Raw genomic sequence first — 25704 nt, forward strand, 5'->3', positions numbered from 1 at the left:
CTTTGTTGGTCAGATTTTAAGCACAGTTTCTGCATCTCTCTTGGTAGTGGAGAAGGTATCAGATATATCTCCATTGTTTTTGATTGGGGTGTTACAGGTGAGACTCTAATTATAAGTTACTTCTCCTTATAATAGCCACTTATAAACTACCCTTTAACTTCATTCACAGCTTTTGAGTTCCGAAATTGTTTCAGGCTATGGTACCTCTCTTGTTTATGGATATTTACGTTAATGGTGTGAATCAATTATCTGATCTTGAAATAGACAAGGTATCAAACTTTCTACTACAAATAAATAATATCTTGATCAATGATAAGTTATTATTATGCCTTTTGGACTTTAGTATCACTCCGTTAAAAAATTAATTATCTTCTTAAAATAATTATTCAAAAATATTTATTAATAAAGAAAATGATATTATTCTTAGAATTAAATATGTTTTTATCTTTTAACTTTGAATGAAAATTTGAATTAGTTTATTTTTAAAACTTTGACCAATTTAATCTCCTATTCTCCCTTTTATTGCAGATAAACAAACCTTATCTTCCATTGGTATCTGGGCAAATATCCTTTACAACGGGTGTTATTATTGTTGCATCAAGTTTAACTCTGGTAACATATGTATTATTTCCCTTTTACACTCATATTTTAGAAGATCTTCGTTGACAAAGTATAAGGAGTTTTTTTTTTTTTTTTAATTATCTTGTACAGAGTTTTTGGCTTGCCTGGACTATAGGTTCTTGGCCATTGATTTGGAATCTTGTATCGTGCTTTTCACTATGGACTGCTTATTCAATCAATGTGAGTTCTCTTCTATTCGATTGCATATAAACTTCTTTTTGTCCCTTCAAATGTTTTAAGGCATGTAAAGGTTATAATAATATCCATAATAATAGAAAATATATTAGTAAGATGGAAAAAAAATGTTTTTTTTTCACTTCATGAACAGTATCATAGACTTCTACACAATTTATGATAACCTATTTAAATTCCCACTTAAAATGGTGAAACATTTCAGGTGCCTCTGATGAGATGGAAAAGACATCCACTACTTGCGGCAATATGCGTCTGTGCTACCTGGGCACTTATATTTCCAATCACATTTTTCGCTCACATGCAGGTTGTCCTCTAATAACATTAATTTCTGATGTCTTTAATTAAAGTAAGAAAGACGAAAGGAATCTAAATACATTATTTTTTTCGTTGTGTTTTGATGTAACAATGTCCAGACTTTTGTGTTGAAGAGGACTACTATCTTTCCAAGATCACTGATTTTTGTTATTATATTCATGAGCTTCTACTCTTTGGGTATCGCATTGTTCAAGGTAAGAACACTCTATTTTTTCAAAACACACATTGTTTTCGACATCAAACTTTATTAATAACGAATTTTAGACTTCATTCGATCTCATAAAATTGATTTATAAAATAAAATTTATATTTTATTTATATATATATATATTTATTTATTTATTTATTATAAATTGACTTTATTTTTATATGAAACTTCTAACAAGATTTTATATGTACCCGTTATAAAACCTTTTATTGGATTCAACAGGATATACCTGATATCGACGGAGACCAAACATTTGGTATCCAATCTTTTTCAGCACGTTTCGGTCAAAAACGGGTATGTTTTTCTAATAAAAACATCTTTGTTCAATTGGTTGTTACCTTTTATTTTTCTTTGGTTGTTTCTAACTAATCTTTTGCAGGTATTCTGGATTTGTATTTTCCTTTTTGAAATGGCTTTCGGAATTGCCCTCGTTGCGGGACTAACATCTTCCAGTCTTTTGGTTAAAATTGTCACGGTAGTATTTTTGTTACACGATTGCGTTAAGATTATTTTCCACGTAATAAGTTTTTTTTTTTTAACTCTCCTCCGTTCTAAGTTTTTCATTACCATTTATTATCTAGCCACATTCCCGGCTCCTCAATTGTTTCTCCTCTCTCTCATATTCTTTTATGCTAAATACTTTGATGTTATGAGATTTCCTTTCATAATCTTTACTTTTTCATTTCTAAGTCTCCATTTCCATTTTGATAATAGTGTTTTGTTAAATAAATTCATATCCTTTGTTAAAATAAAAGAGAGAGGCATAGAGCGAATCACTAATATGTATAGAACACTTAGAGTTATATATATATATATATATATATATATATATATATATATATATATATATATATATATATATATATATAAAAGAAAATACAAAGAGATGAAGGTAAGCTTGTTGCAACTAATACTCTTCCTAAGATGATGCATATATAAAGTATAAAGTATATGTAACAAGTTTATTACAAATATAATCAATTTTAAGATTTCATAAGAATTTAGTAAAAGTGTCTTTTAAATGATTTAGTAAAAGTGTCTTGTAGTTGATTGTTAGAATTAACTAACTTGATCTATGTAGAACCAGATACGATATTTTCTCTAATAAAATGATGGTCAATCTTGATCTGTTTGGTCAGTTCATGAAAGAATTTGAACTAATATGAAAAACAATTTTATTTAATATATAAGTGTAATTTGAGTGATGTCTTCCAAATTGCATTGTTTTAAGTAATTGTTTAAGTTAAATAAACTCACATGTAGTTAATGTCATAACTCTATATTATGATGCTTCCACACTAGATTTTGTTAATGCATTTAGTTTATTGATCTTCCAAGAGATCAAATTAGAAACATGATATCTAGAAGTGAGTCTCCTATCAAAAGAAGAGTCAATCCAATTGTTATTTAAATAACATACAATTTTAGTGTGTTTTTGTGTCCATAATATGTCAAAAAATTTCGAGGCCTCTCTCAATACCACTAGGGATGTCAAAAAAATCTGTATCTGCGGGTATCCATGGATAAAATCCGCAATGGGTAAAAAACGGATATTAAAAATGGATACCCGCTACCCGCAGGTATGGGTATTTTTAATACCCACATGTTAACGGGGCGGGTACGGGTATCATAGTATCCATACCCGTGGATACCCGTACCCGCTAAACTTTAATTTACAAAAGTACCCTCATATATATATATATATATATATATATATATATATATATATATATATATATTAGTAAAAAACATTCTAGCTTAATTTTTTCTAAGTTGCACATCTTGTCTTTTGTCTTCATTCTTCAAACTTCTAAGTATTGGTACATTGTCTTCTTCCAAGTACACCCCATTGACATTCTTCTCTTTCCTTTATTTGAAATTGGACATATATATCAAATCCTATATAGACAATGACATTTATGATATGCTTGTTGTCAAATGATGGAATTAAAATAAGAATACTTGGCACGTGACAATTGAGGTTTATTATTTGTTTATTTTTTAGGAATCAATTGGAGAAAGTAGACTTTTTGATCAAAACACTGGTTAAAGAATTTTTATTGTGTTGAATGTCATTTTATATTTACTTTTATAATTATTTGGACTTGTATGAATTAAGTTTATTTGAACTTTATTTAAAAATTTATGATAGTGATGTATTTTATTTTATTTTATTTGAATTTATGATTAAATATTTATTTTTTAAATAATTTTGTAAATACTCGTGGGTACCTGTGGATACCCACGGATATGAAAAAAATAGGCGGATACCCGCATAACGGATACCCGACAGATATGGGTACGGGTACGGGACGAATATTTATCCACCGAGTAGGGTACGAGGGAGTTACTACCCGTACCCTACCTGCTCCGTTGATAGCACTAAACACCACCCTTGAGTCATGGCAAATATTCTTCCTTACACCCCATAAATATTAAAATTCTTGTTTTGTTCTTGTTGGATTATGTAAGCCAAAAGTTAAAAATGACTTGTAGATTATGCAATTTGAAATTTGAAAATCAATAATGATTTTTGGATTGTATTGTGTGATGGTCATTTAATTTTGATTCTCGTGATGCATTCATAAAGTTTTTAAAGTTCTTGTTTTAAATAAAGCTTGGCAATATATTTTTTAGGCTGAAAAATTGCAACTTAGAAGAGAATAATAAAATTAAATAATCGAAAATCAATCTTAAATGAAGAAATGTGCCCTTAGGAATGTTTTTGCATATTGGATAGGCTATTATTACAATTTCCCAATCTTGATAGTACGTAGTGTCTTGAAAATTATGAATGTTTTTAGGGTTTGGGACATGCTGTTCTGGCTTGGATTCTCTGGTATAAAGCAAATTTTGTAGATTTGAGTAGCAAAGCTTCCATTGGATCCTTCTATATGTTGATCTGGAAGGTAATGCTTTAATATTTTTTACCATTTAAGGAGTTTTTTTTTTTTTTTTTATCAGCAAAAAATAAAATTAAATTAAAAAGAACACTTGAAGGGTGCTCTAACCCTTTAACAAAACATTTTGCACATATTAAGGAGTTAAATATCTGTATTATGATTTAAAAGAAATAAAATAACCATCCAATTAATTTTCCCTTGTTTTGAAAAATAAGTTTTCTTTTTGAATTTCTAATTGGATACAGAATCCGGGATAAATCAGCTAAAGTTGTTTTTTTCTGAACATGAATTTCTATGATTATAGTTTCATATTGTAGTAAAAAAAACACACATCATTGTTCAAGATGCAAAGCATGTCTCGATGTGAATTTTGGTCAATTTTTTCTACATTTATTTTTAAATTTTTGCACTAAAATATGTCTTTTTCTCATTCAAAGTTGGCTATATGATATATTGATGTCTTTTTTTTCTTTTTGCAGTTATTGTACGTAGCATACTTTCTCATGCCTTTAATCAGATAATAAAGATGTGTGAAGGTTAAAACAATGTTGATAACCACGTCCAACGAAATAAACAAGAGAGTTGTTTGCATTTGAAAATTATTGAAATAATTAGTGCAGAGATATATGTTCTCCCTGAGTATGATTAGCTCTTGTATTAGTTTAGGTTTTTCATTACTTTTAAGAAGACTTTATATGTATTCTAGAATAACAAATTTGGTAAAGTTTGGTGATAAATATGGTAAAGTTGAAAATTAGCAGAATATACATTTTTTTTTAATTTCTCTTACATTTTAAATATATGGTTATTTATATATTAGATACATGTTAGACAAGTTTCTTACTGCTTGAATACATTTTCTAGTTGAAATTAATTACAAATATTACATTTATCTTCCCCCTATCATCTTTAGTTGTTGTTTTTTTTTATTAACGGTACTACAATAATTTTATGGTACTATAACTTATATTTAAATGTAAAAATTGGGGTTAAATATGTTTTTGGTCCCTTAAGTTAAAATAAATTTTGGAATTAGTCCATTTTGAAACTTTGAACCAATTTAGTCATTCATCTTTCAAAATACGTGGATTTAGTCATTTTAATCAAATTTTATTAGATTTATTTGATATTTCAAATACATTTCATAATAGTATTTAACTTAACATTAAAACAAAAATGTGTCAAACTGTATAAACAACTCAAATATAATCCGAGCTAACAAAATTTGGTTTAAAGGATTAGATTAACATATGTGGAGAAATGAGAGACTAAATTAATCCAAAATTTTAAAATTGACTAATTCCAAATTTTACCAAAAATATAGGAACCAACAACATATTTAACTCGTAAAAATTGTGAAAAATTGTGCTGAATTAATTTAAATACTTTAATTATATTTAAGTGCAAACAGATACGTTATCCTTTGGTCAAACCATAAGTGGCACCATGAAGAGTTAAAAAAAAGGAGAAAAGGAAACATATACGTTTGCAAGGCATCAATTTACTAAGAATTTATGAAAGGAATGAAAATGGAAAGATGCTATTCTTGTTCATTGTTTCCTTTATCTGTCTTTGTATGCAATTCACTTGCAAAGTAAAGGATATACCATTGACCACGAATACATAGAGAGAATATTTTAAAAATAAAATTATTTAATATTTAAAATTACATTATATTTTATTAGACAGACTATGGATGAATTGAACTAATTAACATATCTGATTTAAGGAAATTTTGGAGTAACATTTTTAAAGTTTATTATATACTCCCTCCATTTCATTTTAAGCATAGTTTTTGGTTTCCTAAAAAAACAATGAAATACATTTGTTTTCCTTAGATTTAATAAAAAATATATAAATTTTTCTATTTATCCTGTCTACGTTACAATGAGAAAACTAATTAAAATTTGGAAAAATAAGAAAACAATGATTAATTTTGTCTCTAATTTTAAAAACGAGTTAAATAAAAAAGTCTTTCCAAAATTTGATTATTAAAGACAAATTGACGAAGCCCTATGAAAAAAATGGTTGCAATGGATGTCTATTTTTATATTATTTAGGTTAAAACTTCCCTAAGTTATTTGTCCGAAATTTCAGTTTTTAGTTAAATCATCATTGGAAAATGTGTTTATTGGAGTTCTTTTAAATTTCAAGAAATGTTAATCAACCGAATTTTTTAACCTTTTGTATTTATATTTAGTGGAGGTTTTAGAATCTCTCTGAAGTTACATAATTTAAAAAATCTTACTTATCTACCATGAGTTTTGAGACCTTATATGAGTTTTAGAACCTTCGTAACATAATTATTTTCAAAACTATCGTAAATTACCATAGATTTTAAAACTTGTAAAGTATTATGGATTTCTAAATTATTAATATTATTTTATTTTGCTCCTTTATCATTTATGTATTTATATATATTTTTTCAACCAAAATTATTTATACTTATTGTATTTATTTATTTATATTTGAGTTATAAAAAAAATAAATATTATAACGTCCAATTAATTAATGAACGTAATTAAAAGAAAACGTCACACGATTATAATATAACAACGCAGTCCTGGAGTTTAAACTCACTCCTTACAACGTAAGGCACACCACAATGCCACGGGAAACCAGACATAAAGTTAAAGGAAACATAAAGGGGTCACAAGTCAACGAAATACATGGGTTGTAGCCCTAAGAAACCCAACAAGATAAAACACCAGCTCCAGCCCAGATGGGCTACGCAGCGGAGTCACCGTTCCCCTGTTGACCGCGAGAACCTCTCGTTTATGCTCACATCAATAAATTGATGATCATCGCAAAAGAGAAGTACCACACACAAGACAATCAAACAAACAAAGGGTAAGCTAGAGCCAAAATCATTTCATCAATAAAGTCAGATATATACATATTCACAGTCCATTATACATATATCAAACAAGAATGTACGACTTTCCAAGCAATACACTACGACTCGACTTGACTCATCCGGATACATATAACTTGGTCGGATTCAGCGAATGCTTGCGCTTGTGGTGGATACCTCTGCTCACCCCGAGCTATGTGTTACAAGTGTTACAATGAATCAATTTTCCCTCACCATAAGGTTAGTCCTTAATGAATTTCGGGCTTCCTGCTACTCTCACCACAGGAGTCAGTCCGCTCTAAGTGAGACTAACTGACTCCTTAGAGTGTCAGCATGCAACCTTACCTTGAATCCTTACCTAGTTATACACATGGGGCACCACCATGGACACCCACTAACAAGGGCCATGAGATTATGTCCCGACCACTGAAGCACGACCCCGGGAATCTCACCTAGAGATCCCCAAGGACTTACGTACTGACACGGACCAAACTTTCTTAATCAATCAAACAGATTCGGCATGCATACACACAATATATATATACATATACATAAAATTTCTCGTAATCCACCTCTTTAGTATTCCCAACCAAACCATGCCAACTCATTGTTCTCGAACCCAGAATGTGGAGCTTTGTCTCATACCATTACCATGCCACATTGATACCAACCCTTTCATGTCTCATGTCGAACTCATACCAAACTCATCATTTCAATTTCATGAATCATCTCATACAATTATCATGTTCACATCATGTTAAAAGTCATAAATCACAACTCATACACCACCTCATTCATACAGGCCATTCAGTTCATAAATTTAAAGATAATACACATACAAGCAAGTTGTCAACTTTTTGAAATCAAGGAAACATCAAGACCAACCCCTTTCTCGTCCAGCATCTCGTTCAAGCAGAAAGGCCTCGCCCAGGCGAGGAGGACCCTCGCTCAAGCGAGCTCCCTTCGCCTAGGCGAGAGCTCGACTTCCAGTATGAGAACCCTGCGCGCGTTCTCGCTTAGGCGAGACCCTCCTCGCCTAAGCGAGACGTTCGCTCGCCCGAAACGTACAGTGGGTCGCCTGGGCGACCCTTCGCGAAGAAATACTTAGGCGAGTCCCTGTAAGTCTCGCCTAGGCGAGACAGGCTCGCTTGGGCGAGTTTATCAGACTCTGCCACTGTTCCTCTCTGCCATTAGCACAGTTTCATACCCAAACAACAAAACAACTCATACCATACACTCACAGTCACATATAAGCACAAAAATCACAGAATATCATCAAAACAACATCATTGTACCGAACAATAGGGTTCTAGCTTCCCTTACCTGGAAGTAAGCTAGCGAAGTAACCTGACACGCCCTCGACACAGAACGCAAGAGCACAACAACTCGAGGAAAGAAAACAGCGGCTGGAAGGAAACCAAGAGAATAAAGCAGAAGTGATTAACAAAAGAGTCTCATGGGAACGCTACAGAAGAGTTAGTGGAAAGCTACTACGAGTTCGGAAATAACTTACACGGGGTGGAGAAGTCGAAGTTCGTTCGGAGAGGATGACAGCTAACCCTAGCAAAGCTCAATATGGCGCACGGGGAAGATGACAGCTACATTTCTGAAAGTGAATGGGAGTGTGGAATTAGGGCAACACGAAGGGCTTTTATCCTATGGACCAGCCTTTAGGCCCACTGCTATAGGACAGCCCATAAAAAGGGAGCAGAATAAAAAAGGGTCTTACAAATATAACACTCGTCAAATTAACAAGTTATATATACAATAACTAAATTTATATCAAAGTATAACAAATATATATACACATTAAAATTCAAATTCAAGTACAATATCAGTCAAGAAAAACTAGCAAAAAATTGTCATGAAGTACTACAAATGGTTCCACAGATTTGTCTAAATGTCTTAAAATTTACTAGGTATCTTCTACATTAGTTGACTAACTAGATCTTTCTACTTCTCTCTTCTCCAATTGACCAAGAGCCTTTGACAATAACTAAAACATAGTGTAAACAAGAACAATTATTTTCATTGAGTATTCAATCACAATATTCTCTACATGTTTGTTAACTCATTAAACACAAAATATTAGTTAAAAGAGTCTTTGTCTGAAAGAGAACTAAATTTGAAAATGAACACATCATTACAGTTACATCTAACAAAGTAAATATGATTGATTGGGTTCATATCAATCAGAGCATTTATCATCTAGTGTTAACGTTACTATGTGTTAATATAACCATTGACATCTAAGAGGCACAAGATCTAGAGAAGGTTGCATAGGATGAGTTTTTTAGGAATCTTGAGAATGCACAAGGTGCATCTCCAAGACCATGACAATAAAGAAGCCTCAAATTCGTTTGATAAAGTTCTTCATGCAAGGTATACTTCAAAGCAAACCCAACTTAGATGAAAGGAAGCTAGAGCTTTGAAGCTTTAGAGGAGGAAAATGATACTTTAGAGGTTGAGTTGGAAGGCTCAACTGATGAAGAAATATCTCTTATGTTAATTTTTTTTTAAGTAGATTCTTAAATGAAAGACCAAACCAATAAGAGGTTACAAACAAAAAAAAATAGAGCTTCATAGAAAAGAAAGATGAAAATCATATTAAGATTAACTACTACGAATGTACAAGACCAAGCCAAAAAGACCAAGTACCCCAAGGTGAAAGAAAAACCTAAATTCAAGAAGAAAAGAATGATGACAATGATAGAAGATTTTAACTCAAAGTTAAACATAGAAAATGCAAACTTATGTCTGATGGCACACACAAAGGATGAGGTAATCACTAACCCTAACTCTACTTTTGAAACCTCATCAAACTTGTTATACCCATTGTTTAATGAAAATATTCTTACTAGCTAAAATAATATCTTTAAGCAATATTAACAATTATATAACAAAAATTTAAAGTGTTTAAGCAAACACACACATGGCACGTATAAGTGACGATCAGAGAATTGTTTGGTAAAATGCTTGTTAGTAAATTTTATCGATGAATAGGAAAATTTATCAATTTTTATAGATAATCAAAATCTATTAATAATTACTTATGACCATAAATATGTTGATAACATATCCATTAGTAATATAATTTTTAATTACCAATAGATTTTACTAACATATCCATTACCACTAAAATATATCTTAGTAATAAAAATTCTAAAATTCATCAATAAAATCATTTTACCAACAATTTTTTTTTCCATTTGTAAAATTTTGTTAGTAATTATAAAATTTCTTGTAGTGTATTATTTTTACCTGTTTCTAGTTGCATTATAAATTGATCACAATCATTTCTTTCCATAATAGGATTATGCACACGATTGAATAAAATTGTTCAACTAAAATCATCAAACAAAATAAACTGTTAACTTGTTCATAAGTCTATTGAACCGTCTATTGTTGTACCAACTATAAATGATGTGTTACTTCAATTTGTTTTCGGTTGCACAAAACACATGTTAGAAAGTTTAGAGAACATGTGTGCGTTCAAACATATAAGTTATTTATCATAAACATTCAACCTATAGACAATCCATCAAACAGTCGGGTAAAATTTGATGAACTAGGCCTTCTAACGAAGCTCATCTAATTAGATCATCTATATTCTATCATGACATACAAATTGGTTTTTGTCAATGATTTCAGTTGAAGCTTTGAGAACTCCAATTAGGTAAATCTCAATTAAAATGGTGAACTTAGTCTCAATTATAATCCAAGAAAGTTAAGATTAAACATTCTAAATGTGATTAAAAATGTAATCATCACACTACACTTATAAAAAGAAGAAATATGCGAAGTAGCTACAAAATTCACATGCAAAGTAGCATGTGTAATTGATTACAACTAACTTATGGCCTTGAAAGTGGTATGTTAAAGTTAGTACATTGCATGCCTCTATTGCTCTACCTTAAACATTCAAACTTGTCTTCTAAGGTTTATAGAACATTCTTTGATTCGTCCTTATGTTGTGTTCACTTGAGAGAAAGGATTTGAGAGAGAGAGGGAGTGGATGAGTTTGAGTGGATTTGAGAGTGAATTATGTGTTGATTTTTTTAAGGGATTTAGAGGTGATTATAAGTAGATTTGGAAGTAAATTTTATGAAAGTTTGTGAGGGATTTGATTGGTGTGATAGATTAAAAATATGTTTAAATAGAAGTATTGGTTAGTTTACAATTTTACCCTTTTGTAATAAGTAGTATAATTTGATATTTGTATGAGTAAATTTATTTTGTTAATTTTTTTAACCACTAAAATTGAAAAAAAAAATACCAAGTGATGTGGGATCGGATCCCCTCTCTCGACCCATGCCCGAGATCAATTCCAACTTTGCCAAGATCAGATCTCTTCACTCACACCATGCCCTGGATCGATTCCAACTATGACAAGATTAGATCCCTTTTTAATAAACGTGTATTTGCTCAATATTTCACAAAAGATAAATGTGTATTTGCTCAATTAATAATCTCAAATCAGCTCCCATTATGCAAGATGCTAAAAGTAATACATTTCGCTAATCAATACATTCATTCGTTCTTACTTAACCACAAACGAACATAAATATCACTTCGTAATTTATCTTACCAATTCCTTTCAACCTCAGATGAACACAACCTTAGTATTCTATGATCTTCGAAAGACTTAGACGTAATTTTGCCTCTTTATTTCTTCCTCATTTTCTTTACACCTCTCCTTCTAAATCTTCCTTGAAATTTTGTCATTTCTTCCTTTTATTCTTTCCTTGTCTCTTGCTTGTGCTTTCATTCTTCTTGAAAATCCTTTTCTTTTTCTTTAATATATTCCTCTTCATTCCTATCATATATATCAGTTATGAGAGTTATTCATTCCTTTAGATATTTTGTTATTTTTGAAGACAAAACACTTTTTCTACGATTATGGTACTTTATCATATTGCAGAAGATGCTCCTTCGTTGAGATTTATGCCGTACAATGAATTACACACTGACAATATATTTTTAAGTTATGATGTTACATTTAAATCATTCCTTTACAAAAATTTTCCTATGATCCTTTTAATATATGCAATACATAAGTCACCTTTCTTTTTCAAATTTTTACAAAAAAATTATAAATGTATCGAAGGCTATATCTTTGTTAATGAGGAAAGATTAATGTAAAACTTGCATGTCGTATCATAATGAGTAAATTATGTTAGACAAATTCATCTAAATTTATCTTATACAAATTTTCCTCTCTCTTGGCAAAAATAAAATAAAATAAAATGAAATGGTCGTTTTTTTATAATGGTCATTTTCCTTTTTTTATAACTCATTACTTCATATAATAGATTTATTATTATTCATATAGTAACTAACTAAAACTTTTCAGGTTATAAAAGTCTTGGAATAAATATTAAACTCATAATTTATATTAAAATTACATTAAAATAATAAAGAAAATTACGCGTGAATCTGCTTAATAAAAAATATTTTAATTGATTAACTAATATTGTTTTATTTCTTGGAATAAAACCAACATAGTATGCAAATTAATTACAACTTAATTTTCTTGAACAAATGGCACATGTTTAGGTAGTGAAGTGTTATTCATTATTTCAGCACAATAAATAATTTGTACCATATGCAGTTAAAATAATAAAAGTTCATGGAATCACAAGAACAAAGTTGCTGACGTAGTGCACACATTATTTTCTAAAAATATAATTTTCAATGAAAATTTCTAAAAATATAATTTTCAATGAAAATGAATTGTGAACGGAAGAAAAGGAAAAGGGTGCTGCTGCTCAGTGGTTGGTTCAACACATAAACCCCGCTGTTGATTTCACCATTTCCATTTTGTATCCTTCCGCAACCCAAATGCATGCTCTTCATCGCTCCTCCGTGCTCTTTTTTCCACTTTCTGAGGCATCTCTTTCTCTCACACTCATACATATTCTCATTCTTCTTTTCGTTATCATCAATTGTGCTTTCTTTTCTTTGTTCTATCCTTTGCCACTTCATTCGTCAATTACGATTTTATGCATCTGTTTTTCTTATCAACTTATTGCCCTCAGCTTGCATGTTGTTGGTATTTTCATTCTACTCATTCAATTGTTCCCCATTTTGTGTATTGCCCCTTTGTGTTCTTATTGTTATGAGTGGCGTGTTAGAGTATGTTGTGTTTCAGTTCTACATTTTATTAAAAAAAAACAGTAATTTTGGAAATGCAATTAAACAAGGTTAACCGGAGAGTCAATGGAGGGTGGTGCAAGAAGAGGGTTTGAAATGGAGAGTTTGAATAAGATGAAAACAGAAGGAGTTGGAGACAAAGATGGGAAAACATCTGGATGTTTCTTTCTTTTTTTTTTTTTTTTTTTTTGAAAGTTTTGGATATAAATTTTGAAACTCAACTGTTCTTGGACGGCAAATTGATTGCTGAGTAGTATGAAATAATTTTCAAGAAACAGTTTTTGAAACCGATAGGTGAGAATGAACTCAATAACATGTCTGTTTATTTATTTTAGGAACTGGTATTTGGAGAAAGAATTCTGGGTGAATTGCAAGTCTGAACTGTTTAGCTTCTATTTTTCTTCCGTACATTTACCAACATATCCCAACTTTGAAGTTTGGTACCAACAAAATCAAAATGGCCACTTGTGTATCAACAATTGTTGCACCTTCTAATACTAGAAATTCAGCAAGGCTGTTTACTGTTGGAGGAAGAAATCTGAGGGGGAATTACCCTGGGAGAGCTCGTTGCATGAAAATTTATGACCGCAGGAATGGATTTTCTGGTGGCATCCAGATGTCGGGTTTACTTGAAGTTAAGTGTTCAGCCAATTCTCACGGTGTCAGTCCATATAATAGCCAGGGACCTTTTCTTGATTTACATCCTGAGGTGTCAATGCTTAGAGGAGAAGGGAGCAGTACACTGAACAGCCCAAGAAAGGATAGCTCACGTGAAGATTTATCTGAGAGCCTAGGACCTGTGTCTATTCAAAGTGATGACAATGAAGCAAAGATCAAAGTTATTGGCGTTGGAGGAGGTGGGTCTAATGCAGTCAATCGCATGATAGAGAGTTCGATGCATGGTGTGGAGTTTTGGATTGTTAATACTGATGTTCAAGCCATTAGAATGTCACCTGTCTACCCTGAGAACCGTTTGCAAATTGGTCAAGAGCTTACGCGAGGTCTTGGTGCTGGTGGTAACCCTGAGACTGGAATGAATGCTGCTAAAGAAAGCAGAGAGTCTATAGAAGAGGCAATCTATGGAGCCGATATGGTCTTTGTTACAGTAGGTTCAGCTACCTTTCTTTTATTTTTGTCCAATTTTAGCTTCTGCAAATTTAAATTGTAATTGTGTATGAATTATCTTTTTAATACTGTTCTAACTGTTACATGATAAAGTCAAAATATTAGTGTCAAGGACCAATCCTCCTTATTCCTTGATAAGTGGAGGCTCATTAGAGATTTTCATATCTGACGATACTTATTTGAGTTAAAAGTTGACAACTAGAATTCGATTGCTAAGTACTTTGTCATAGCCGAACTGTCCTTCTTAAAAGCTTAATATGTAAATGAAAACTGATGATTTTTATATCAAACGTGTTTGTAAGCTAGTAGCTCAATATAATATGACCAAGATAGTTAAATGGAAAAAGGGCGTAAAAGTTTGTTATTCTTATAATGTTGAATTTAATTTTACTTGGTACACTTAACATCAAGTAAAAACTTGGTTGCTTGGGAAATTTATTTCAAAAGGATAGGGGTGGGGTTTATAAGAAGTATTTACTATTCGAGTTTTTAATGATTAGCAACCTGTGGTTCTTGATATACAGTTTGAAATCTTAAAATATGTGAAATGTTCAAAATCTGGAACAGTCTTGCTCGTATCTCCTTAAATTGATCTTTATTCGTATATTTCACTAAGCTTGGAAATTGCAATTAACTTTTACAGGCTGGAATGGGTGGGGGAACTGGCACAGGTGGAGCTCCAATCATTGCTGGTATAGCAAAGTCAATGGGTGTACTGACGGTTGGTATTGTCACCACCCCTTTCTCATTTGAAGGAAGAAAGAGAGCTATTCAAGCCCAAGAAGGAATTACAGCCTTGAGAGATAATGTAGACACACTTATAGTTATTCCAAATGACAAGCTACTAACGGCAGTTTCTCAGTCTACCCCTGTAAGTGAAGCATTCAATTTGGCTGATGATATTCTTCGACAGGGTGTTCGCGGCATATCTGATATTATTACGGTATGAAATATTGTTAGCTATCTTTGAACGCTAACACTTGCATTGCTATTTTCCTTCATATTTTTGTTCCTATAAAAAATTGATTGTAAAGATGTAAATGCAAAAGGGTGAATGAAAAGGGTACGTTGCAACCTTATAGTTTGTTGTGCTGACATCTGTTTTGTGGTCTTGAAGGCTTGAATATGACATTGGACATAGATAAGATACAACAAAGTCAGAAGAAATATGATAAAGTTTAAAAATCACTGTTTATGTCTACTACACAACTATAATACATCTAAAATTGACGTAAAATACTTGTCTTAAATATTGTTATAAAATCATGTACAGGTCAGTGTACACATAATAAAATTGTCCAATTAATCTAATTATTATATCATCTGTGTTGGTATTGAAGTTTTAAAGTACAAGTAAAATGCAGCTAGGAGTATTCAAGTTCTCATGAAGTGTCTGTCATGACTACATGTTTAACATGAATATGACATGATATGACTACTATTTTGAAGTGTTTGTTTCCCTGTTTTTGACTACAGGGCACAAAGTTGTTTGACGGGTCAATTTAAAATTGTCAGAACTCAGTCAATTATTTGATTATTTTTTCCGCATGAAATCATATGTTGATAAAACATAAACTGGCCATCCAACTTGTAGATTGTTCTGATTATATATTGGGTCTGTTTGTTTGCGCTTAAAGAAAGTGATTGTAAAAAGGAAGAAAACTGTTTGTTTACAAGCAACTAAAAATCTGGTTCTACTTTTTAAAATAAGTTCACCCAAACTTATAAAAATTGCTAATAAGTGACTATTTTATTAGAAAATGTACTTTTTTCTTAAAAAAATGTTTGAACAAGCAGACCAATTGTTGATTCTGCCCATGGTTTAAAATTGATTATATCTTTCTGTAAAATCTTTAATATTCATTGTCTTTACTAAATTATTGCAGATACCAGGGTTGGTGAATGTAGATTTTGCTGATGTTCGAGCTATCATGGCCAATGCTGGTTCTTCACTAATGGGGATAGGAACTGCAACTGGTATGTATGGAAACTGCAATGTAGCCTCCTAGTCTTGAACTTCTATTTGAATCATAATCATGCAAAGATTGGTTCTGTAGGAGCTCTTGATCCTTTGTTTTGCTTGCAAAAAGATTGTGTAATAACTTGAACCTTCATATATATGTTCAATGGTTGTGATAGCTTTTCAGCATGCATGCCAAAAGGAAAAGATTTATACAAATAATTATTAGCGGTAGGTAGCAGTTATCCATTAGTCGGATATCATAATACATGTACCAATCTCATCAAAAAGCATGTAATCAAATATCTGTATCCATTACCTACCTATATCATTAAAGATATCCATTAAATATTTAGTATTTGTCACGGATTTTACCTAGAAATATCTGCAGCTACAGATTCTTTTGTCATTGTTAAATGCAAATACTAGTGTAATATTACTAACCTATATAAATTAAGAAAATAAAACAGGAAATAATTCTGTTAGGCAAACCCCTATTAGAAGTTAGTTACAATAGGTTAGTAGTTAGCTGTGTCAGTTATATCAGTTAGTTATCTGAGATGGTTTGATTAATGCACCTTGCCAATATATAAATACGAACATTGATGGGGAAGGACATATCTTGTCATTTTGTAAGAGAATTGGGGCCTCTTAGCCATTGGTTGGTGCAGATCCCCGAAGTTCTGCATGTTAAACAGATTTCCTTCTGCAATACTTTTGTTAAGTAATTTTTCTGTACCTGTTCCTTACATATTTCTAAGGTTGCTTCCTCATTTATATAACTAACTTATTTCACAGTATATTCTATGATAATGCAAGTATATTCTGGTTGATTGAATACAATTTTTAACCTTTTCTACACTTTCTGTTTTTCCTTTTTGTAATATTAAAGTGCAATGGCATTGTGTTTCGATTTAGCCTCCTTTCTGTCATTTTATTTGCACGAATTTTGAGTACATTCTAATATTTTGCTACCTATCTTATTGAAATTTATTATGTGGCTTCTTTTGTTTTTAAGGAAAATCAAGGGCAAGAGATGCTGCGTTAAATGCCATCCAATCACCTTTGCTGGATATTGGGATAGAGCGGGCAACTGGAATTGTTTGGAACATAACTGGGGGGACTGATCTGACCTTGTTTGAGGTAGATACCTATCCCTTTGTCTCTCAATATCTGTTTCCGTTACCCATAATTTAAAATGCCCCCTCCCCCTCCTTTTAATTACTTTATTGTTACTGTTATTGTTGTTGGCATACATTTTTCCTTTGCTCCTTTGGAATTTGTATCATTTAGGACTTGGAGCTTCATGATACTCAATGTAAATATATTTTTATTGACAGGGCCTAATTCATTGGGATGTTGTGCTGCATAATTTATTTTGTGATATGTAAAGGTTAACATGGATAAAATATTTGGTTGAGAGCAAAATCTTGTGCTTATAAATGGGATTTTAAAAGGCAATCCACCTATCTTGTTACTGTACTTAAACATTCTTTTTTTCCGTTGATTACTTTTTGAACTTGGATTTTTAATTGAGCTAATACTTGTTGGAGGAATACATGGCCTTCATGACATGCTATGTATTGAATTCACCATACTCTTGCAGGCTGCTATGCGTATGGTAGCCTTTTGTATGTATGGCTTTTAATGTAATGATTTACAGGTAAACGCAGCAGCAGAGGTTATATATGATCTTGTGGACCCAACTGCTAATTTAATATTTGGAGCAGTAATAGATCCATCACTCACCGGTCAAGTAAGTTAAACTGTGTAAATCTGTAACATTAATAATGTGAAGTTGTAAATGATATGCAGTGATTCCACTAGAAACGAATTTGTTATGAACCAAGAATTGAGATGAGAAAGAAAATCAGGACTTTTATTGTATAGAATGAAAAGAACAAGAACTAGGAGAGCACTCTCTCCTCCAAGGGTTTCCCCAACACAGAGCTAATGCTCAATCTACAAAATTAACATCCTTTCCTCTGATCTCCTTCCCCTATTTATACCTGTCTAACACCTCAAAGTAACTAACTAATTACTATTCTAACTGCCTTAACTAATTTCTCTTCTCCTTATATCCTAACAATATACTCCTAAAATCAACCTTGTCTTCTAGGTCGGAGTGGTGGAAGCCTGATCCCATGCTCATCTTCGTCACCATGATCTTCATCTACCCTTCCTGAAAGCATTCTGATACTTTCCTGCCATAGGAAGGGATCCCACTGGTTACGGCATGCAAATTCAGATCTGGAGGCTTGGGTGGTAGTTGGGATAAGGCTGGATTTTGTACAACAGCCTCTGAACCTTCCGTCTGTGTTACCGCCATCTTGTTCCAACTCCAATTCATGCACCTTAGGATCCCTATAAGCTATTCAATAGACATGTTGTCCAGGCTCTTGGTCGTCCTTAGGGGCTGTAACCTGTAGTCTCCATAGACTAGGCAAGCTGCGTAAGATTTTATTAATATGGTCATAATTATCATAATATCTTCCGAGACACCTTAGCTCGTTCAGTTTGGCTTGAAATTTGTTAAACATACTTTGTATGTTTTCGTTCGCTTCCATGTTGTTGGGGGGTAAGACGATTGAGTTTGTTTCTTTTACCTAGGTGGAACCCTCGTACTTTACTGTTGGAGTATTTCACATCTTCTTAACACCTTTGACCACATGCACATTTGAGTATTCCTTTTCGGATACTGCACAAATTAGGGAGTTTCTTGCTTGGGAATTCAGCAAGTATCCCTGCTCCTAATCATCAATCCTCAACATCTTTTGGACAGACTCACCTTCATCGTCTATAGGAATGTAATGCAATCATGGGTTGCTTCTAGTCAAACAGGGGGGCGGGGGGTCTGCTCATAGCCTGTGCTTTGTTCTCCATTGCAGCTAGCAGATTATATTTATAAACTTGGGTCGTCTGACAATAACTCACAAGACTTCTTCCATTTTTGTTTTCTTGTCATCTAAGTTTAGCTAGTTTGTTGTTGATTCTTCAAAATACCTCCACTGCAAGGGACTGTATTTGTGCTAGAAGCAAACTGGGGTTGATTTACACTTAACAAACTCATTAGATATACCAAAACTTTGTATTATAGTTGTCATCAAAACTGAGGGTTGTTTGCTTGCAAATGTGTAGGCTATGCCTTAACATGAATTAGTCACCATATCTTGAGTTGAATCAGAGAGACCTTGAATTTCACTAGGAAAAATATCCCACGCATTTTTCTAAAAGTAAGAACATGTCGTCAAGGATTTGAGCATTTCTTAGACATCTGCTCAACTTGTTATATAAAACAACACATAGCTGGAAGTTCAATTTCTGCCACAGATTTTCTTTCATTTGGAACAACACTGACTTCCTTTTCCAAATGATCTTGGTATCCTTAACTAAGGAACTATAACTCCAACGATGCAAATTAAGATAAGTAGTTTATCTAATTGAGTTTTGTTACCAGTAATAACCGGACAAACAGAAAAGGAAGGAGCAAAATTAGTAGAGGCCATTCCAGAGACAGAGCCACAAACATGTTTGAAGAAAGAGGGAAAAACCCTAAGCTGTGAAGGGAGAGGGCCTTAATCTCTAAGTGCAGCAAACCAGGAGGACAAGAGCAGAAATGTTCATAGAAGACGCCGACTGATGAACAGTGGTGGTCCTGTGTGATTCCAACGTTGAGAAGGCAGTGTGTTGGACACATGCGCCTGGTGAAGAGTTGACAGCAGTCAATGTGTGGTGGCACATTGTGCAGCTTTTGGTCACTTGACCATTGGGATTTAGTGATGTTCCTCGAGGCACACCTAGTCCTAACTTCGCTAGACAAAATAATGGTGGCAGGCAGTGGCAGCCTACAGCCAACAGCTGGAGACAATGGACAGAGGTGGTCCAACAACAGGGTTTCTTGAGATACCAACTTGAATTTGGATGTGATTAAAACCAGTCAGGCCAAATTTCAGCTGATGTATATTTTATATATATGAAAAAAAGGAAGAGTTCATTATAATGAGAAAATATACATCCAACGTTAAGAAGGAATACTCAAATGTGCATACATACACCCAAAAAGCAGTTTGTTGAAAGCTTCACAATACAATAGCACTCCTAGTTTTAACAGAACCAAAGTAATACCACGCTCATTGATGCATATTGCAGCTTATTGAATGAATAAATTCTTTACACTTCTGATTTTCTTAGCCTTGCAATCCAACCAATTGGATCTGCCCCCACAAACGCTGGCAGCTTCCCTGCAGCCCAAAATTTGTGCTTCTTCCATCTCTAACGTTTGTTCTCCCTCCAACATCCATTAGGTTGGACCAATTAGTTAGGATCCAAGAATTGAAAACAAAAGGGAAGATTTTTATTGAGTAGAATGAGAAGAACAAGAAATAGGAGAGCAGTCTCTCCTCTAAGGGTTTCCCCTTTACAAAGAGCAGTCTGCACAATTAAAGTGCTCTGCTCTCCTTGTCGTCTAATTTATATCTAACTAACATTTCGAGTAACTATCTCATTAATATTCTAACCCTCTTAACTATGTTCCCTTTTCCTTATATCCTAAAAGAACTGTTCCACGTACCCCACTCCTATGTAATTTGGATCATTAGAAGCACACACACAACCATTGTTCCTTGATAAAAGAAATTAGTTTGATGCAATGGGCGTGTACTAATTTAAAAAAAAAAAAGGTTTTACTGTAAGTTGTCCTTTTGAGTGTATAGAGAGACTGAATAACAATCAATTTGAGTTTCTAAAATCTTAGTATAATCCTTCCATTATTTTTGAGTTAATTTCAGTGAGTGAATGACCATTACTTAAAAAAAAAAAATCACCCCCTAGACTATTGGCCACAATATTTTGTCGTCAAAAATTAAGAAAATGTCTTACTTTCACATTGTGAGAGAAAACTAATTGTAATATATGGCTTGTGTATAGGTTGTTGAAATTTAAATCACCGTACATACCATGTTAATCGCGTTATATAAAAGTAGTGTTTCTCTTTCTGTATGAGGGAGGTTCAGGAATAATAAAGTTCAAATGTATGTTTTATTCTCCTAATATAATTGTTTATATATGAGATTAGATTAAAATGATAAAAGGGATAAATTATTTTGGTTAGTTAAAAACTTTCATAATATGGAAGAGAATGGATTTATATACTCAATTTGCCTCTACTGTATTTGTATGTAAAACGTTAAGTTTCCAATATGTACATATAAGTTATTCTGCTGCATTTTAGATCCAATCCTTTCTAAGTCAGTTTCTGCCACTCAAATGCTCATTTCTTAACACAAGCTAGTAGTGGTATCTTTCTTCATGTACGGTGGACTAGTCCAGTGATTGTTTGTGTTGGGGGTATTTGGGGATGAATGCTCTTCAAATTAGCATTTCTTAAAGTTAGTTTAATATTTGAACATATAATACGATCGTTGTGTTGAACCATGAAAATTGGTTTCATACAGGTGAGCATAACATTGATTGCAACTGGGTTCAAGCGTCAAGAGGAGGGTGAAGGGAGGCCCCTGCAGGTATGAATCAACTGTTCTACCTAACCTTATTCATGTCATGCATACATGTAATTATGGTTTTCTTCCGAACACATCACAGGCGACTCAATTCACTCAGGCAGATTCAAGCTTCGGCATTAATCGGCGATCCTCCTCTTTCAGTGATGGTGGGTTGTTTGAGATACCTGAATTCCTAAAGAAGAAAGGAGGTTCACGATATCCAAGGGATTGATACTCTTCTTCCCAATTTCTTTAATCCCATGCGCAACACGAAAGTTAATTACTTTCCCCTTTCCATGAATGTTTTTCTTGGCATATCTGAATGAGTTCATTAGCTTGTACAGAGCATGTTTCTTTAATGCTGAGAGGTTCAACTTATGTTTATCTGGCTTATAGAAAATTTTTGTTTGTGTGTAAAAGTAAGAACTCAAAATATATTTAGTTATCTGACACATACTAAGTCAAATTAGAGAACATGTGATTTATGTTGCATTTAAGACAAATTCCTAGTATAAGGTTGATCAAGAATGTCTTCAATAAATACAACAAACAATTAAAGAAAGATAATAAAATAAAAAAGAAAAGAGCATAGTACACATAAATAAAATTCAAATGTATTATCAAATGTATTCTTGTTAATTCAATATTAAATCTATAAAATTCAAATTAAAGTATCTAATATTAATTGGATAAAAGTGACATAATTATAGAAAATATTATATAATTACACATAAATAAAATGTCATGACAATAAAAACATTTATTATTTTACAAACATTAATGAAATGAAGCAATAAAGTTAAATTTACTTTTAAAAAATTATAAAAAAAATGTTCAAATTTAAAATTTTTCAAATGTCTCTTTATTTTCTTCCTATAAAGTTTAAAGAAATATCTTTCTTATATATTAATAAAAATTATGATACACCACTTAAATAAAATCGTACAACTTTTTTTTTATCAATAATAAAAGATAATAGAATGATATTCACTTACTTTTCTTATTATACAACATTAAATATATACACATATCCTTTCGAACAATTTATAGAATCTACCGGACAATTTTAGAAATAAGAAATAAAATATACAAAATTAAAACTCAATTATTACATTCCAAACAATACTTAATTTTAGCTAATAAATGTTGTCGTTAAAATAATACTCAATTTTAGTTAAGAGTAAATAATGTCCAAAGGATATTCACGTTGTATCTTATGGTGGTAGTCTACTAAATGAAACTTAATTAAGTTAATAAAGAACAAATTTATTATGGATTTATAGATGAACCAATATAAAAATATTAGGCGCCTTCTCCGTGCGCCTTCAAGTCTTCTTCAGTACCTTCCAAATTTACCATTTTATTCCTAATTAATTTGTAATTGGTAGTGAGTGAAAATGGGTGGAAGAGCAGTAAATGATATTTACTGCGGTAACATATTTTGCTTATCTGAGCTGCACCCCCAATTATTTCGACAACTTCTTTCTCCTCTCCGTTTCTTCTCCAAAGTGGTCCTTTGTGCTTTCTGAGTGTGGTCCCTTCATTTTAATTCTCTTCTATGTGCTTCATTCTCTCCAAAGCGGTCAATTTGGTATTTTTTTAATTTTTTTTTCAGAAACGGAATTCGTGATCCGTTTCAGAAAAGTATGAAACAAATCTTGAAATCCGTTTCATAAGTTTTCACGTTTTTTATGATTTGGGATCCGTTTCTTACTTTTCTGAAACGGATCACGAATTCTATTTCACAAATTTTAATTTTTTTTTCAGAAATGGAATTCGTGATCCGTTTCAGAAAAGTATGAAACGGATTCCAAAATCCGTTTCATAAATTTTCATGTTTTTTTATGAAACGAATTTTGGAATCCGTTTCATACTTTTCTGAAACGGATCACGAATTTCGTTTTTGATACTTACCTGTGTAATCACTTGACCCCTCCCCATTGGAGGCAGTGAAACCAACGTGCATGAAGTCTTCAAATGTCTCAAAGAGGTCTATTTGGGAAACAAGAATGGGAGTGGAAGGTCTGGTGGAGGAATAAGCGAGCCAGACACGTACCATCTTGATTGCATGACTCCACCCATGCAGTGATGAGTTTGCCACTCTTGAGGTCAATGCCGCGGGAGAAGGCGTCGACGGACATAGAGGAGGAGGCATTATTGACGTCGAAGGCCACGTGGTTTTCATTGATGTCGCCGAGGAAGGGGTCGAAGGTAGTGTCGAACTCGACGGCGAAGAAGGAGGTTGAGCTGGGGGAGGGTTGGGGGAGGCCCATGGAGAGGGCGGGGAAGTGGGTGGAGGAGGCGATGCGGAAGGCGAGGCCTTCACCGGAGGGGCATGAGGGAGAGGAGATGATGGAGAAGGAGAAGCGGGAGGAGAAGGAAGCGGTGGAGTTGGTTTGGGGGTCAAGAAAACGGAAGGGGTAGATGAAGAAGGCTTTGCCGATGGAGGAGGAGAAGCAGATGGGTTGGTGGGTGGTGAGAGTGATGGCTTTGTGAGAAAAGAAGGCGTCACCGTAGAGGGTGAGGTTGTCGAAGGGAAAAAGAGGGAGTGTAATTACCGAGGGGGAGGGGTAATTACATTGCTTTCACCCACCCACCTTGACAGGTAAAAATTGATTAGGGTCAAAAGGGTAATTATTGGGGGTACATGAGAGGTTTGCGGGTGCAGCGAGAAGCCCCCAAATATTAAGTGTAGGAAATGTATTAAAATCTAAAGTAAAAAGTGTAAACATTAACATCATTCCAAGTGTTTAGAAGAGTATCACTAGTCTAAAGAAGGAAGAGGTTCAGGTTAGTAAAGGGAACATCAATGTTGTTGAAAACTTGGACAAAGGAGAACTAAAACAAGTAATCAAAAGTACCAATGAAATCACAAATGTTACTCTTTAAAGAACATTTTAATCGATTATATATTTATTTAATCGTAAGTAAAATTAATAGATTAAAACTCTATTAAAATTGATAACTTAAAATTAATATAACTCTCTCATTCTGACTTCTTTCAACATGATATTTTAAGAAAAAATTTTAGAAGTATGTTTGCTTTTGAGAGAGTTCGATTGAGCTAAGAAAGAAGCATTCTTTGTGAGATTTTAGAAAACCATCGTGAAATAGAAATTTGTGTTCTCTTCACACGAGTTTATTTTTCCATTGGTTATATTTGTTAATGGGGTGAATTTGTTACATGTAATTTTCTTTTCTATGATGTCTTGATGTTTCTATACAGAGTTTATGATCATAGTTCACTAACAAGATGTTATTGGTATCGAGAATTTATTTTATAAGATGTAAGACCTCTGTCTTTTGAATGATTTATATTAGTTGTGTTTTGCATATCCTCAAAATTTTTTATCAATTTGGCTTATAAAGACATTGTGTACTTAATTTTTGAACTTAAAAAAAAAAGTTTAAGAAATAATTTATATATTTATTCAATAGCATAAAAAATAACTTCCTATTTATAAGCTAGAAATTATCGTTATAATACTTTTAATCTTTATTATTTTACGAAATCCCACTTTCTAAGTTTATTAGATGTTTCATCTTCTCTTTAGCATCTCTTTTAAAACATGTTTTACATATAATTGCCCGAAACTCTTTCTCCTTCTAATAGCTATCTTAGAAAAAGTTTGTTAAGTGATTTTTAACCCTATCGAAACTCCTTTCCATACCTAATTTTATCTATCATAATTTTATCTTAACAAAATCATTAAATAAAATTTTCTGATGTTCAACACATATTTTACATGATAATGAAATTTTCTTTTTCATTTGATTTGTACGTAACTATTATATTATCTTTGTACTTCTTTAAAAGAAAAAAAAAGTATACTTTTTTAAAATATAATACACTTTAATTACTTTTAATTTAT

At 32.5% G+C, this 25704-nt stretch overlaps 2 protein-coding genes across 3 annotated transcripts; both read left to right on the forward strand.

The window, feature by feature from the left end:
• Positions 1-193: 193 nt before the first annotated feature.
• Positions 194-4920, forward strand: LOC114190505 (glycinol 4-dimethylallyltransferase-like). Its single transcript, XM_028079416.1, has 9 exons — positions 194-269; positions 529-612; positions 712-801; positions 1019-1120; positions 1230-1325; positions 1562-1633; positions 1719-1814; positions 4144-4248; positions 4722-4920. Exons 1-9 carry the CDS (start codon positions 198-200, stop codon positions 4761-4763), a joined length of 759 nt encoding a protein of 252 aa, XP_027935217.1. The 5' UTR covers positions 194-197; the 3' UTR covers positions 4764-4920.
• A 7910-nt stretch (positions 4921-12830) lies between these two features.
• LOC114192520 (cell division protein FtsZ homolog 2-1, chloroplastic-like) lies at positions 12831-22308 on the forward strand. Of its 2 annotated transcripts, none has more exons than XM_028082266.1 (8): positions 12831-12985; positions 13585-14354; positions 15018-15317; positions 16261-16351; positions 17353-17477; positions 17998-18090; positions 21788-21853; positions 21933-22308. In XM_028082266.1, the coding sequence occupies exons 2-8, from the start codon at positions 13707-13709 to the stop codon at positions 22062-22064; spliced, it is 1455 nt and encodes a 484-aa protein (XP_027938067.1). In that variant the 5' UTR covers positions 12831-12985; positions 13585-13706; the 3' UTR covers positions 22065-22308. The 2 variants fall into 2 exon arrangements, with proteins under 2 accessions (XP_027938067.1, XP_027938068.1); XM_028082267.1 differs by lacking the exon at positions 12831-12985 and adding an exon at positions 13034-13148.
• Positions 22309-25704: the final 3396 nt, after the last annotated feature.

This window comes from Vigna unguiculata, chromosome 7 (assembly GCF_004118075.2).
Source record: "Vigna unguiculata cultivar IT97K-499-35 chromosome 7, ASM411807v1, whole genome shotgun sequence".
In the NCBI taxonomy this organism is placed as follows: Eukaryota; Viridiplantae; Streptophyta; class Magnoliopsida; order Fabales; family Fabaceae; genus Vigna; species Vigna unguiculata.

Excerpts from the sequence above, each read along its gene's own strand:
- LOC114190505 (XM_028079416.1), top strand. The coding sequence starts at position 198 with ATGGTACCTCTCTTGTTTATGGATATTTACGTTAATGGTGTGAATCAA. Across the intron at positions 802-1,018 it reads GGACTGCTTATTCAATCAAT|GTGCCTCTGATGAGATGGAA; the intron begins GTGAGTTCTCTT and ends GAAACATTTCAG. Across the intron at positions 4,249-4,721 it reads TCTATATGTTGATCTGGAAG|TTATTGTACGTAGCATACTT; the intron begins GTAATGCTTTAA and ends TTCTTTTTGCAG.
- LOC114192520 (XM_028082266.1), top strand. The coding sequence starts at position 13,707 with ATGGCCACTTGTGTATCAACAATTGTTGCACCTTCTAATACTAGAAAT. Across the intron at positions 14,355-15,017 it reads CCGATATGGTCTTTGTTACA|GCTGGAATGGGTGGGGGAAC; the intron begins GTAGGTTCAGCT and ends TAACTTTTACAG. Across the intron at positions 21,854-21,932 it reads GTGAAGGGAGGCCCCTGCAG|GCGACTCAATTCACTCAGGC; the intron begins GTATGAATCAAC and ends AACACATCACAG.